At 47.3% G+C, this 13412-nt stretch overlaps 1 protein-coding gene across 4 annotated transcripts in view; it reads left to right on the top strand.

Moving 5' to 3' along the window:
- Positions 1 to 203: 203 nt before the first annotated feature.
- PODXL (podocalyxin like) overlaps positions 204 to 13412 on the top strand; it is a 42667-nt gene continuing 29458 nt past the window's right edge. For all 4 annotated transcript variants that reach the window (XM_075757640.1, XM_075757725.1, XM_075757805.1 and 1 more), the window contains exon 1: positions 204 to 334. In XM_075757640.1, coding sequence (XP_075613755.1) covers positions 289 to 334 — 46 coding nt within the window. In that variant the 5' untranslated portion in view covers positions 204 to 288. The remainder of the gene's footprint in view (positions 335 to 13412) is intronic.

Here is a 13412-nt window from a genome sequence, read left to right on the forward strand (position 1 = left end):
CCACCCCAACGAAAAGCACACACACCCCCCCCCCCCCCCAGGTGGACCACCCCCCCTTCCTTGTAGCCACCCTCCATCCCCGCTCCCCCCGAGCCGGGGGGGGGGGGGGGCGGAGGCGGGGGCGGTCCGGGGCGGTGGTGCACCTCCCCCGGTGGCTGGAGAACGGCGCGGGGGGCGGGAGGGGGGGGAACCGGGACCGGGGCCGGAGCCGGGGGAGGGCAGCGGCCGCCCGCCCCGCCGGGGAGAGAGCGCCGGGAGCCGCGGCGGGGACGGCCGCGCCGAGACACCATGCGGGCACCGCTGCTGCTGCCGCTGCTCCCGCTGCTGCTGCTCGGTAAGTGCCACCTCCCCGGGCCCCGCACGCCTCTCCCCCCCTCAGCCGCCCCGGTTTTTACCCTCGCTTTGCTTTTTTATTTTTTTTTTCCCCCCTCCTCAAGCATCCCTCGCCTTTTCGCCTCTCCTCCCGCCCCCCTTTTTTTCCCCTTCACTGTTGGCTAGTTTGAAGCAAATTGGGCAGGAAGGTGGAAAATAAACTGGGGGATGCTGAGTGCCCACCCGCTTTCTGAATCCAGGCTGATTAACCTTCTTCTATTAGAAACTAAGCACATCAAACCGTCCACGGCAGCTCAACTTGGGGTGCAAGAGCCGCAGTGCTTGTTTCTTTATGCAACGGTATGAGCTAAACATGCCGCTTCTTCGCTCGCTCATCCGGCTTTACAAAGCCTCTGGCCAGGGGTTTGGGCTCTTGGGAAACCGGTGTGCAAAGCACTGAGCTTCAAACCCCTCTTTTGGGGTCCCATCAAGCAAGGGGGGACCTTTGGTTTGGTTTGGTAAGGCCACTCTTGCAATGGTCCAGCGCGCCAAGTGCTGCACGTCTTGAACGTGAGCCCTCACCCCTGGTTCGTGGGGATGGCGTGGGAAAACAAGGGGAAAAAACTGGTAGGAAACAGGAAATCCCTGATGGAAGTTGATGGTGGAGTTGGAAAAAGGATAAACTTCTGGAGACCACTTCACCGCGGGGCAGCTGTGGAGCCGTGTGGGATGGGGGCTGCATCGCGCCAGAGAGGTTTGGAAGTGGAAACAGTGTCCTGCTATAATGCTGGGATTAAGGGTGCTGTGGAAATGGCTGTGGGTAATGCAGTGGGAGGTCTGGTTCTTCGGCAAAGGCTTTCATAGGAGAGATGGCCATAAACTGCACCGAAAAGTAGTGGGGGAAGGAAATGCACTGATTATTTGAAAAGTGAATAAAGGTGGGGAGAAGCGGGTTATTTCTTCCCTGTATTCAGGGAAAATGAGGAAGCGGGGAAATGAAAGCAAACCAAACCAAACCAAAATAAAATAAAATAAATAAAAAAATAAAATATAAAATAAAATAAGATGAAATCTTGCTCTGGGTCATGTCTCCCAGCAGAGCGTCCGCTGAGCTGAATGTGCTTTTATTCAAGGTAACAAAAGCTGGGGGACTCTGGAGGTAAAAGCACAAGTGGAGGCAGGGCCCTGGGGGTTTAACTACGGGGTGAATTCATGGAGGTCTGGCTGAAGTCTCTGCCTGCCCCTTTTTTTCCTGCTCTTCTCAGACTCGGGCTTGGTGGGCGAGCAGGTGTGAAGCCCCCATCTCTCCCTGACACCGACATGGGCTTTAAAACAGCCCATTAAAACTCAAGAAGCCTCAGCCTCATTAATATTGGCATAAAGCAAGAGCTGTTAATGCAATTTTTCTTGTGCCGGCCAGAATTTAGCTGAGTTTAGCTGACTTTGCCTTCTCAGAAGGTTTTGTTCTGCTTTTCAAAACGGAGTGATAAATATGCTGGGATTGGTACAAAACAGGCTTTTAGTGGGAGGATGGTGGAGGGACCCGTTTCTGTAGCACTCTCAAGTGATCCTATTACATTTTTCTCAGAAATTATTTGATTAAATCCTTCAAAACAATGTTTTCTGCCATTAGTGCTGCTCTTAAGTTTTGAAATAAGCTCCTCGCAGGCCCTTTTATGTTGCTCCCTGAGTACTGGCACCAGATTTTCTTCCTTAGGGACCAAAATAGGCATCTCTCCTTGCTGGGTGTTTGGGCTTGGAGTCCCAGAAGTGCTTAACTCTAAGGCTGATATTGGCTGCAATCATCTGAGTTACTCAGAGCCTAAAATTTGTCTTTCTCCCCCCCCCCCCCCCCCCCCCCCCGGTCCTAAAATGGGAAGAAGTTGGGTTTGTAAGTGAAATTGTAAGATTTTTGGTATCTTAAAAAAAAAAAAAAGTAATTGGGATGGAGCCCACGTGAGTTGGTGTGTTAAGATCGGATGTGAAATGGGTGGATGAGCAGGCAGTTGGGATTTCGGAGTGTGGTTTTGGGTGTCATGAGGAAGAAGGTGACAACATTGTGCTTGAGGCAGACCAGAATCAGCCCAAGGTTGCTGAAGTTTTTAAAAGCAGCTATTTTGGATATCGCTGTTTTGCTGGAAATACTTGCTTCCAGGTTTGTATCATCTCAACCCCCTGATTCTGCAGAGATTCCCCCTTATTTCTGCTGCCATAAATCAGAATAAAATCAGCCTGAGTGAGACAAGGCACAGCCAGTGTGTGTGCAAGAGATGCAGCAAATGTGACATCGAGCAAACAACATCTGTAAATTCATCCAGCCTGTGAGGGGCTCAGAGTTACCCGTTACAGCATGTTCACAGGACGTTTTATTTTATTTATTCTTTCCCCATATTAGATCTTCTATCCCACAGAGGGTACGATAGCAAAATTGCATCAGGAAGAGAAAAACGATACTTTTTATCCTCAGATGATTAAAAAGAGACACTGCTCAAACCTGTCCTGGGGGCAAAAAAGGCAGGAAAGGGTTTTACTGGAGATCAACCCTTTGCCCAGCTCAAAGCAAACCGCAGATTGATGGGTTTTAAATCCTTGTTGCCAAAACACCCCTTTTCATTCCCAAAGCAATGCTGCCTCTCTGGTACTGGGAGTTTGTGTTCATCCAAGACAGGCTGTCAAAGACGTGCATTTTTTAAAATCCATTTGAGCCATTGAATACCAATCTTGACACAGGCAGGAGCAGGCAGTTGGGGCCATGCCTACAGGAAAAGAAGAAAAATTGTTAACCAGAGAGTTTTAAAATCAGCACTGAAGCGGAGAGTATCTTCTTATATATTTGCTGTTGGAGAAACTTCGATAAGGTTTCTGCAACGTTTTTGCAAGCTGTTTTAGCAGTGCAATGCCTTTGATTCCCCAGTGGCAAAGCAGATACAGTAATGATACCCCGTGGGTCTGTTTAGGAGGCTTAATTAAAGAATTGTTTGTAAAGCACTTGAAGATCCTTGGATGAAAGGAGCTGGAACCATGCAATACACTGATTTAATTCCAGAGTTGCTTTAAAGACTTATGACGAGGAGGATGGTGATCATTCATGGTGGTGGTAATGGGAGACCAGCTGGAAATACAGCTCTCAGCATTTGCAGGGAGGTTGGGGTTGCGCTTTGGTTATTATTTGCCCTATAAATCATGCATTTTCTCTCCCCATCTGCACTGTCTAAAAGAGCTAAGCCTGCCGACACGAGCTCTGGGGTGTTTTGGGGCTCAGACCGTGGGGACTGATGGAGGTTAATTCTAGCCAGCAAGGATCCCTCAGGCTGTGCAATCGACCCCGTGTTATTCGGGGTGTTGCATTGCTATACGAGAGCAGAGAGGAGCTGTTGGGGTTTACGTGCAGGACCGCATCCATCCCGCCTACTCGCACCTGCCCTGAATTTTGCCCCCTTCTCCATGATGCTGGACTGAGTGGCTCCTTTGTCCTGTCCCCAAGGACCCACCGCAGCACCCAGAGCCCCTTGATGCTCTGTGGGGTGAGGGAGGATGGAGCGAATGGGGCTTCATCCTTACAGAGTGATGCTCTGGGGAAGTGAGATCCTGCCATAACATCCAGCTGAGCTGCTCTGTGCTACGGGAGCATCCCCCTCACCTTCAGTCCTGCTGCCAGCCCAACGGCACGCTTGCGTGACAGACAAACACTTTCAGCTCTGCTGAGAGCCAAACGTCACGGGAGGGTTTGACCTTTGCAGGAATCCAGGTGGCCCGGTTTGGTCCATTCCCCGTGTGCAGGCATGTGAAATCTCGCAAACCCTCCAAAGTGTTTTCGCATGCTTCTGCCAACTTCCTCGTCGAAAGCCTGTTTACGTGCACAGCTTCTTCCATAACTGGCCAATCTCCACCTAAGGATGTTGTTTCTGAATTTTTGCAATGCCTGCCCTTTCCTTCACAGAGAGCTCCTGACCAAACCTTGCTTGCTTTTTTTTATTATTTTTTTATTTTTTATTTTATTTTTTTATTCTAAGCAATGCACACAGTCATCTGGCATTTGTTCTCCACCTACCTGCGCTCAGTTTTCCACAACCCCCAGGGCTTTGCCAAATAGTCCACGTCACAGAGAGCAGCGCCTTTGGTCTTGGGATTGCTAAGCAAATCCACTGAGTGTTTCTCTTGCAGCTTGTGAGATAACCAGGCTCGAGCCTGATTCTGCATGGGGGTCTTGCAGGTTCTACTGCATGATGAGGTTTGGGGATTCACTGCTCATCTCCCCCAAAACCATGTGCCACTGGTGCTTAACAGAAAAAAAAAAAATAAAAAAAAAAATCCCTGTCTTTTCCCCTAAACCGCCTGGTGTGATGGTGTCTCACACCCTAGGGTGAGGTGCTTTCTCCTGTGGCTTCTTTGTTATTTGGGAGGGATTGGCAGAGTTCATCTGAGCTTTGTCAGGTTTTAACGGCTCTAATTGCATATTTGTCTGTGTAACGCTGGGCTGAAGCCTCGTGGTTTTTTGTTCCGGAGGTCCTTGAGGAATATGTAGATCCACTTGAAACTGAGTGGAGGCAGGAGGGACGTGCTCTGCCGGTATCACAGCTCCAGTTTCAGGGTGCCTAAGCATTGGGACTAGCCTATATCCAAAACCACGTCTCTTTTGAAATACACAGCCCTGTCTGAGAAGGTAGAGCCAGGGAGAAAAAGATGAGCTGCTTTGTTATTGAAGAAAAATCATATATGATCTGGTATGGTCTGAAGAGCTGAAATGCTGTTTAAAGGACTGGCTGTGCTGCAGTTTCTCTGTCTATCTTGCATGTGTCTGCTTAGAGTACACACTGTTTGGTGGAGAGACCACACGGTGAGTGTTCAGGGATGGGGAGATGCTCTCGGTTGGGGTCTCCGAGGCTGCTGCAGTACAAATAGCATCAACGAAGACCTGGCAAGCAGGGGACTGCAATGCAACAACAGCTTTCCATGGCCAGAAGCAACCTTGCGACGCTGCAAGGGGAGGGTGGAGAAGTCACAAGCCACATTTAGAGGGCTTCTGTCGTGGTACCTCATAACTTTGGAGCTGGGCCCTGTGGTGTGATTCAGGAGGAGATGCTGACTTTGCACTGCTTGTTTCTACCCCTTTACAATGTGACCACCTGGACCCATGCTGACGCAGTGGTATTTTTCTTCTAGCTAAACTTCCAGGTGATGGGTACCAGTGTCCTCACCTCCTTCCACAGCCAAGGGAGAGGGACAGGTTCCTTCAAGGATGACGTAGCCTGCTTCAAGTTAGGTGCCATCTTTGAATTGCAAATAGTGCTAGAAATAGTGAGTGCCTTGGGGAGTCTGGGAAAATGCCAATAGTAATGTTATTGCCTTCTGGGAGTGCAAAAAAGCTCTGTGGTGGGTTATTTGGGGTGGCCTTCTTGGGGGTTTCATGTACATATTTACTTGACTGGAGCCATAGTGTGTCTCAGAGTCAGCCTTCGGTACCGAATATTGCTGAAAGCCATTGGGAACCAGCAAATGCCACGATGTCCCATCAACCCTAGAGAGAATAAAACCCTCTCTCCATCAAGAGGTGGAGTGAAATTGCTCCAAACCCCAAAGGCACCAATATCCTCCATTAATCATTTGCTTATTGGATCCCAGGTCTTGCCAATGAAGTTTTTCTCATCACTAAATGTGTGTGCTTTGCAAATCTTTGCAGCGCACGCTGCTCTGCGTGTTGCAGGCACCTTTTCTGTCCCGTAAATAACGTACGTCTCACGGTTTGCTTGGCTGCAGGCCAGGAGCCCTCGGCAGGCAACCGTGACAGTTTGGTGACAAAGTATTGCAAGGAGACGGGGAGAATGCAAACAACTTATTAAAATTAACTCAGTGTAATGCCTCAACGCCCAGCGTGGAGCAGAAGGGGTAATGAAGGGGAATGAGCCTTTATTTTGGGCGATGGGAATTCAGCGCTGCTGAAGCACCTGCTTTTAGATGTGCATCCGCAGTAAAGCAGCTGCGGGAAGGCAACACGCCAGGTTGAGATTTGGCTTTCAGCATGGCTCGACTTGTGCGTAATGTCCAAGGTCCTGCGTCTCGGTATAGTGCTGGGGCTGGGTGGCAGCAGAAAGGGAATGGGTGCTGGTTTGGGTAAGCTGGGATGAGCTGCCTTGTGGGAGAAGGGAAAAGGGAGTTCTGGTGTTGTCAGCTCTTCTGCAGTTGTTGCAGGTTGCTTTTTCCTCCTACTGAAGGACCCATGGTAATGCCATGTACGTTCAGATACTTAACTGGGGTATTTAAGGTTGGAGCTGGATTATCCTTGAATCCAGCTGCTTTTAGTGGAGAAAGAGGGAGGCATCTTCTGAAAGCAGTTCAGATGTGTCTTGGGATGATTTGGCCCCTAGAGATGCTTGTCTCTGTGCATGCTCCCCAACAGGGTCTGATGTTAGGCCAAAAATATCCAGGATCTGCCCCTGGAAACCCTCATGCTGCATAGCAGTATCTGTATTTGCTTAAAAATGGCAAAAAAGTGTGGGTTTCAGGATTTGGGAGAACTTCTTGGTGGTGGGTCAGGAGAACACCCTAAAGGCTGCAAAATGGAAAGGCGGATAAGAAGAACACGGTCATCGTGTTTAAAAACCAAGACTGTGTTTGAAGCCAGGTGCAGGACAGATTCCTTAGAAAAAGGCAGACAGGATCTGTGTTAAAACCTCCTCCAAAATGGAAAAGGTAATTTTTTTATTACCGAGTTAGTCCCATTTTAGATGTTGCTTTAAGGTCTGGCTCATATGCTTAGCATCCTTAATAAAAATTGGATTAATCCAGTGGCTTTTTCTCTGTCTTACAAGTTCTGTGCGCAGGGTGCTTTGGTCTTATGCCACATGGCTCATGAGACTGGTGAAAGGAGGAGGAAAGTAATTTTGTAGTGGAAGAGTAAGGCCTTAGTTATTAATGGCAAAGGCTGAAATTTTCTCTCTCAGCCTTAATTGATTTTAGTAAATTTAACTGGAGGAGGAGGTAGAAATTGGCTTAGCGTTATTAAACTGTAGTACTTAAAGATATATTAAATGTAGAGAAATGAGGAGACAACCTTGTCAGAAATTTATTCTAAGTGGCTTCTGCTAGATACGGGCAAAGAGAAAATGTCAGATTTCTAACTTTGACAACGGGGACTTGAAAGACTGTGCAGAAGGGTTTGGAGAAACACTGCTTGAGAAAGTGCTTCTTTGAAACCTAATAGCAAAGACCACTTTTTTTTTTTTTCCTCCTCTCCAGAGTCTAAAGGCAGGACAGTGAGATAAGGCATTCCACCATGTATGCAAATGGGAAAAAAATGGAAAAGTTTAAATGATACTGCTGCAGCTTGCGGAAAATGGATAGCTCTCAGGGTGACTATTATACACTGCTTATCAAGATACTGTATGCCTTGACTATGAGAAAAAGCAGAGTAGTTAAAGCCCTGCACTGTGCTCCCCAGCACGGATCCAGTTGGCAGTGGTTATACTGGAATAACATCAAGTAACCAATATATATATACATTAAATAAGGAATTAAAATTGTCCTTGTTGGACATTTCTAATTTATTAATCAACAGAAGAAATGTTTAAAGTACAGGTAAGAGAAACAAGTTTTCTACCAGGTACTAGGGCAGCTACTAAAGAGCTCCCTCAAATTGCGTTGGGATTGCACAACTCCAAAACCAGCATTCTCATTCATGCATTTTTTTCAGCCATCTTCCCACTCTCTAGCTGCTGGTGACCTGATTTGGTTTCAGAGCCTAAACAAATAAAAATAACGAATGAACAAATAAAAACTTGTTCCCATAGATTTCTCTTGGCGAAGTGGAGAAAGTAGCAACACACAGTAAATGCATGAAATGACCCTCTTTAGTTTTATTTTCCCTTTTTTTATTTTTTTCTTCTAATATTGGTTTAGCTTTCGGATCGATCAATCCCCTGATCTGGTGTGACACAACGCTATGACATGTTTGTGCTCTCCACTGCCTCTTTCAAAGGGCACATGAATTTACACCAAATCAAAGCCATGCCATAAGCACACCAAAATCGCATGTGGCAATGAAAAGCCGGGCAGCAGTGATGTCTGTGCTGCAAATGGGATGAACCAGCCATTGCCGTGGGGCTCCTGGCAAAGTCCAATCCAGCCAAGAGACAACCAGGGCGAAACATGAACAAAATGGGATGTGGCATTGCATCGGCTGTGAGGTCGGCAAGCGAAAAAAATCACACCCATGACCCCATTTTTCAAGCACGCGGGAGTTAATCTCAGCCCACCTGGGTGGCTCTCGAGATCATCGCCTCCACGGTCACCCAAGCCTTGAGGTAATTCATATGCCAAAAAAGCAATGAGAGATGCTGACCCCTTTGGCACAAGTGATAAATTTTCCTGTCCCAAACAGTCATGTGGAATATTGTGGAAAAGTAAGTTTTGAGCTTATTACAACGCCCTGGTATAAAAAATTATTTTGTTTCCTTAAGATTTTCCCAGACAGCTAAGGAAAAACCCCTGAAGACTCTCAGTTTATGCAATTTTGAAGGCCTCTAAGATAGTTCCTACCCATGAATGGTGCCAATAAATCCCCATTAACTGCATTCAACTGGAGAATGTCCTTTTTTTTTCTCATTAAAGCCTCACAAAGGGTTCAAAACATCATCTTATGGCAGGGTGCTTTGATTTGAATTGATGTGGCTTAAATTATGACTTTTAATCACAATTTAAAATAAGAAGAAAGCCTTAATTTGAATGATTTGATTTTAATCATGTTTTTCATTTACAATTCATAGCTATATCCCCTAAGCAGGGCTGATTCTCCTCAGTTGCTCATTATAAAAGTTGGAGATTTACAGCCCACTCTTGCCTTTCAGCTGTGTTTTCTAACCAGGTGGACACATACGAACATGTTTGTTTAAGCAATAATATAGCCCGCCACCACTCTATTTTGATTTCTAATTTATGCATCTTTTAAATCTTCCTAGGTAATGACGAATAATACTAATTTGGGGCTTATTGGTAGCAATCACTCTTTACTTGTAGAAGAAATTTCTGTTAAACTGACAGATGCAAAACAGCATTTAAAATTCCTTGAAGATACACCAAGTAACCAAGGTCCTGGATACCTAGCACATAAACTTTTCAAAATACATTTGAGTTTAATGCTAAGCAATTCATTGAGCAAATCTCAAGCGTCAATCTTTGATGCGGTTAGTGACTGAAATGAATTGTTTCACGTCCCTCGAGTGTTTTGAATAAACAGGAGTCATTCTCTTAAATCTCACTTTTACTGTTTAAAATGGGAGAGGAAGCAATTTTGGTTTTAAGCTGCCAGTTTCCAGTTGTTTTCGCAGCTTAGAATTAACTGTTGATGGAGCAGCTGAATATGTCTGTCCTTGATCTGCAGAGAGAATTTAAATGGCTAGTCGAAGGTTTATATTCACAATTTTTGACCATCTAGCTGAAGGCAGAAGAACACATGCTTAGTGTCTGGATACCCTGGATATCTGCCCGTAATGTGGGCAGACAGTGATTAAAGGAAAGAAAAGCAAGAATTAACCAGGCATCCTTTAATTGGCTGCCCAGTTTTTGTCTCGCATCCAAATCCAGTCCCATTTAGTGTTGGAAAATCCAAGTTCCCCAAGTGCCATGGGTGTCCTGGTTGGGTTGAGTCCTGTTGCAATGTATTTAATCTTGTCTTTGGTGCAGGATGACAAAATTTGGCCTTTCACAAATTAGGAGGAGATTTGGTCATGATGGATTGTGGCCCATGGCAGTGCACACAGCCTTTCCCAATGGGACAAGGCCGACTTGCAGCAATCCTTCTTGTGTCCAGGAGAAGAATGTAGTCGAGTAGATCCTGGTGGATCTCCCTCCATCCACAATGCATGCCTATCATGGGGGTCCAGGGAGGATGGGAGTGATAAAAATTTCTCCTCTTCTTTCCAAAGTAAAACACTATTGACAATTTTGCAAAGCCTGATGGAGCCTGGAGCCCTTCATCCAGCCTATTTTGATGCATCTCCTTGCTAATCCTACATAAGAGCATTTTCTCCAACAGTCTTGAGAAATAAAACGTTGACGTTTAAGGTAACAATCACAGGGGAAAAAAAGAAGGAAAAAAAGGCTTGACAACTGACACATCCTCGGTGCAGTGTCTTGAGGACACCTTCATTAAGCAGGAAGCTGCCAAGAGCAATTGTTGCCACTGAGACGATTGCAATTGCCACTCCTGCCATCACTGCTCTGCCCGTAGCCATTACAGCTATTGGGGTATCACCTCCATGGTGTGGACACCTCTGCTTCTGCCAGGACATGTCAGTTAAGGCTGATAAAGTTGTCTGATATGCTGCAGTTAGGCCCAGCTGAAGATGGAGGATGCACTAACATCATTCATAGAATCATAGAATGGGTTGGAAGGGACCTTAAAGACCATCTAGTTCCAACCCCCTGCCACGGGCAGGGACACCCTCCACAAGACCAGGCTGCCCAAAGCCCCATCCAACCTGGCCTTGAACACTGCCAGGGATGAGGCATCCACAGCTTCTCTGGGCAACCTCTGCCAGTGCCTCACCACACTGATAGTGAAGAATTTCTTCCTAATATCTAAACTAAATCTACCCTTTTTCAGTTTAAAGCCATGATCCCTTGTCCTATCACTACTTGCCCTTGTAAACAGTCCCTCTCCAGCTTTCCTGTAGCCCCTTCAGGTACTGGAAGGTGCTCTAAGATTCCTCCGGAGCGTTCTCTTCTCCACGCTGAGCAACCCCAACTCTCTCAGCCTGTCTTCATAGCAGAGGTGCTCCAGCCCTTGGATCAACTTTGTGGCCTCCTCTGGACTCACTCCAGACTCTGGGCCAGATCCTGCAGTCCTCACTCTGCATTTCATCAGGCCAAGTCCCTCTCAGGCTGTTGGGAGGAGCAATATCCCATGGTTGTCATGCTCTAGAGAAGCTCTGCCATGGTGAGTGGTTCTCAAAGTCTGGCCCATAATTTACCATCTCACCCAAAACTCTCTTTTCTGTGGGGTTTTCCAACAAGGAGAAGGTTGACAGCAGATGGGGTAGTGTTTAGCAATTCCTAATGAGGGCAAGGATGGCCATTACAACCACCACTGTGGGCTGCACAACCAAGCACAAAGCCTATCACCCATCACCATCCATATTCTCCATGTCAGTGTTCCTCCAAATCATGGCTTCAGCTGCTGGGGGGTGATTTACGGCAGCCAAGTTGGGAAAAAAAAGCTGTTCTTTTGGCAAAGGAAGTCCTATTATGAAGTCTGGCCATGGGTAGCTGACAGCTGTGCAGGGTAAAGTTTTGGGTGTTTTAAAGAATTTTTGGTGGCACAGCCAGCCCCCAAGGAAGCAGGGCTCTCCTTCCCCTGATCACATTAGAAACGGAGATTATGACGTCTCATCGGTATCTCTGATGGAAGAAAAGTGACTCGGCCCTGTGAGCACTGCCCAGCCACCGCAGAAACTCCCGTCATCGCAGGACATGGCACAAACAACTGGATAGACATCAGGATGGCTGCAGAGCCCCAGCACGGTGCTTACCAGTGGGAAAGTGGGAGGGGAACCATGGAGAGCTGGTGCATTTTGGACAAAACCCAAAGCCAAGCTCTGGCGTGGTGGTTGCTGAGGTGGTTGCTGCAATATGACTCTCTATCTCAGCTGTGCTCTCATGCAGAAAAATCCCGCTTACAGTCCCAATAAAAACCTGCAAAAAGCCCCCTGGAAAAAAAAAAGTCAGGAAATCACCAAAAGAAGAAGCCGTGTGTGCTGTGCAGATTTGATGAGAAATACTTGGGGGACAGCCATGCCAAAGGAATGCCGGCTATTTCGGGGCTGTATTTGTGTTTGAGCTGGTGGATGAGGGTTGCAGCTCTCTGCTTTGTCTTTCGTGAAAGCGTTTTGCGTGTCTGGCGGGACCGCTCCAATCTGATTAGGAAGGGGCTTGCCCGGGGGGGCGGCAGCGATGCAGGGATATAAGCTGCTTTCCCCAGGACCAGGCGCCGAGGGCTGCCCCGAGCTGGAGAACACAGCCCAGCTGGCCTTTTAAGGAGGGTTTCCTTATAATCCAGCTCAGAAGCAGTTTTGGGGCAGGGGTTTATTTCTGTCTTGTCCAGGAAAATTGGTACCCTGAGGTGCTGGAAGAAGGGGGCTGATAATACAGATGGGTGAGTGGGACCAGGGCTAGGAAACCTCTGCAGGCAAATTGGCTTTGGAGCTGGTTTTTGGAGAGCACTTTTAAGATTGCACTTATTTATTCATTTACTTACTCCCATCCTGAAGGCTCACGCTCATCGCAGCAGGGGGGCTTGGGGAAGGGCAGGGTAAGAAAAGCTCAGCTGGTGAGTTGTTTCTGCAAGGATTTTGGCTCGGTCTGAGCAGAGGCACGCATCCCATCGGGGGACAGGAGAGAGCAAGGGGTGATAAGATTTTGCCTCTGCCCACATCTACTCACAGCCTGCCTCTGAAGTGGGTAAAGGTATTCCTGCAGCAGGAATGCGTTTCATAGAAGCAGAGAAAGACCCTCAGATCTCTTGGCTCCTGTTTTAAGCAAAAAGACTGCTCTTTGCCGAGATGGACAGATGTGTGTGAGATGCCTGTGGGCAGATTTTCCGTATTTCTCCCCCCAAAAGGCAGGGAATGGTTTATTATAGCAACTTGGTGCCACCTGGACCTTACAGGACTTCCCAAAGTCCCAGCAAATTGTCCCAGCCTATTCAATCCATGGCTGTTACCATGTAGTTACAAAACTATGAAGAGTGGGAAAAGGAGGAGCCTTCTTGATAATGTAGATTAGGAAAAATGCATTTGTTCCATAGCAATAAATATCAGGTTTTGAGCCAGCTTTCCAGGGGTGAGAATCTGTGTGCGTGTGCAGCAGCGCGGTGCTGAGCGTCCTGGTGCTGTAACTCATCTCCATCGCAGGTGCCTTCAGCCCGCCGTGCATCTTTGCAAGATGGGGATTTGCTCCACTTCTTGCTTTTCTCCAACACGGTTCTGCTCCCGTTTGGGAGACCTGGTTCAAATCTGCAGCAGCAAAGGACTTGGCCATCTGCTGCGTCCATAGTCTCAAAAAATGCAACGCCTGGCTGCTAGCATGCGTGTCCTATTTATTTGGCC

Source organism: Balearica regulorum, chromosome 1 (genome assembly GCF_011004875.1).
Source record: "Balearica regulorum gibbericeps isolate bBalReg1 chromosome 1, bBalReg1.pri, whole genome shotgun sequence".
NCBI classification, from domain to species: domain Eukaryota; kingdom Metazoa; phylum Chordata; class Aves; order Gruiformes; family Gruidae; genus Balearica; species Balearica regulorum.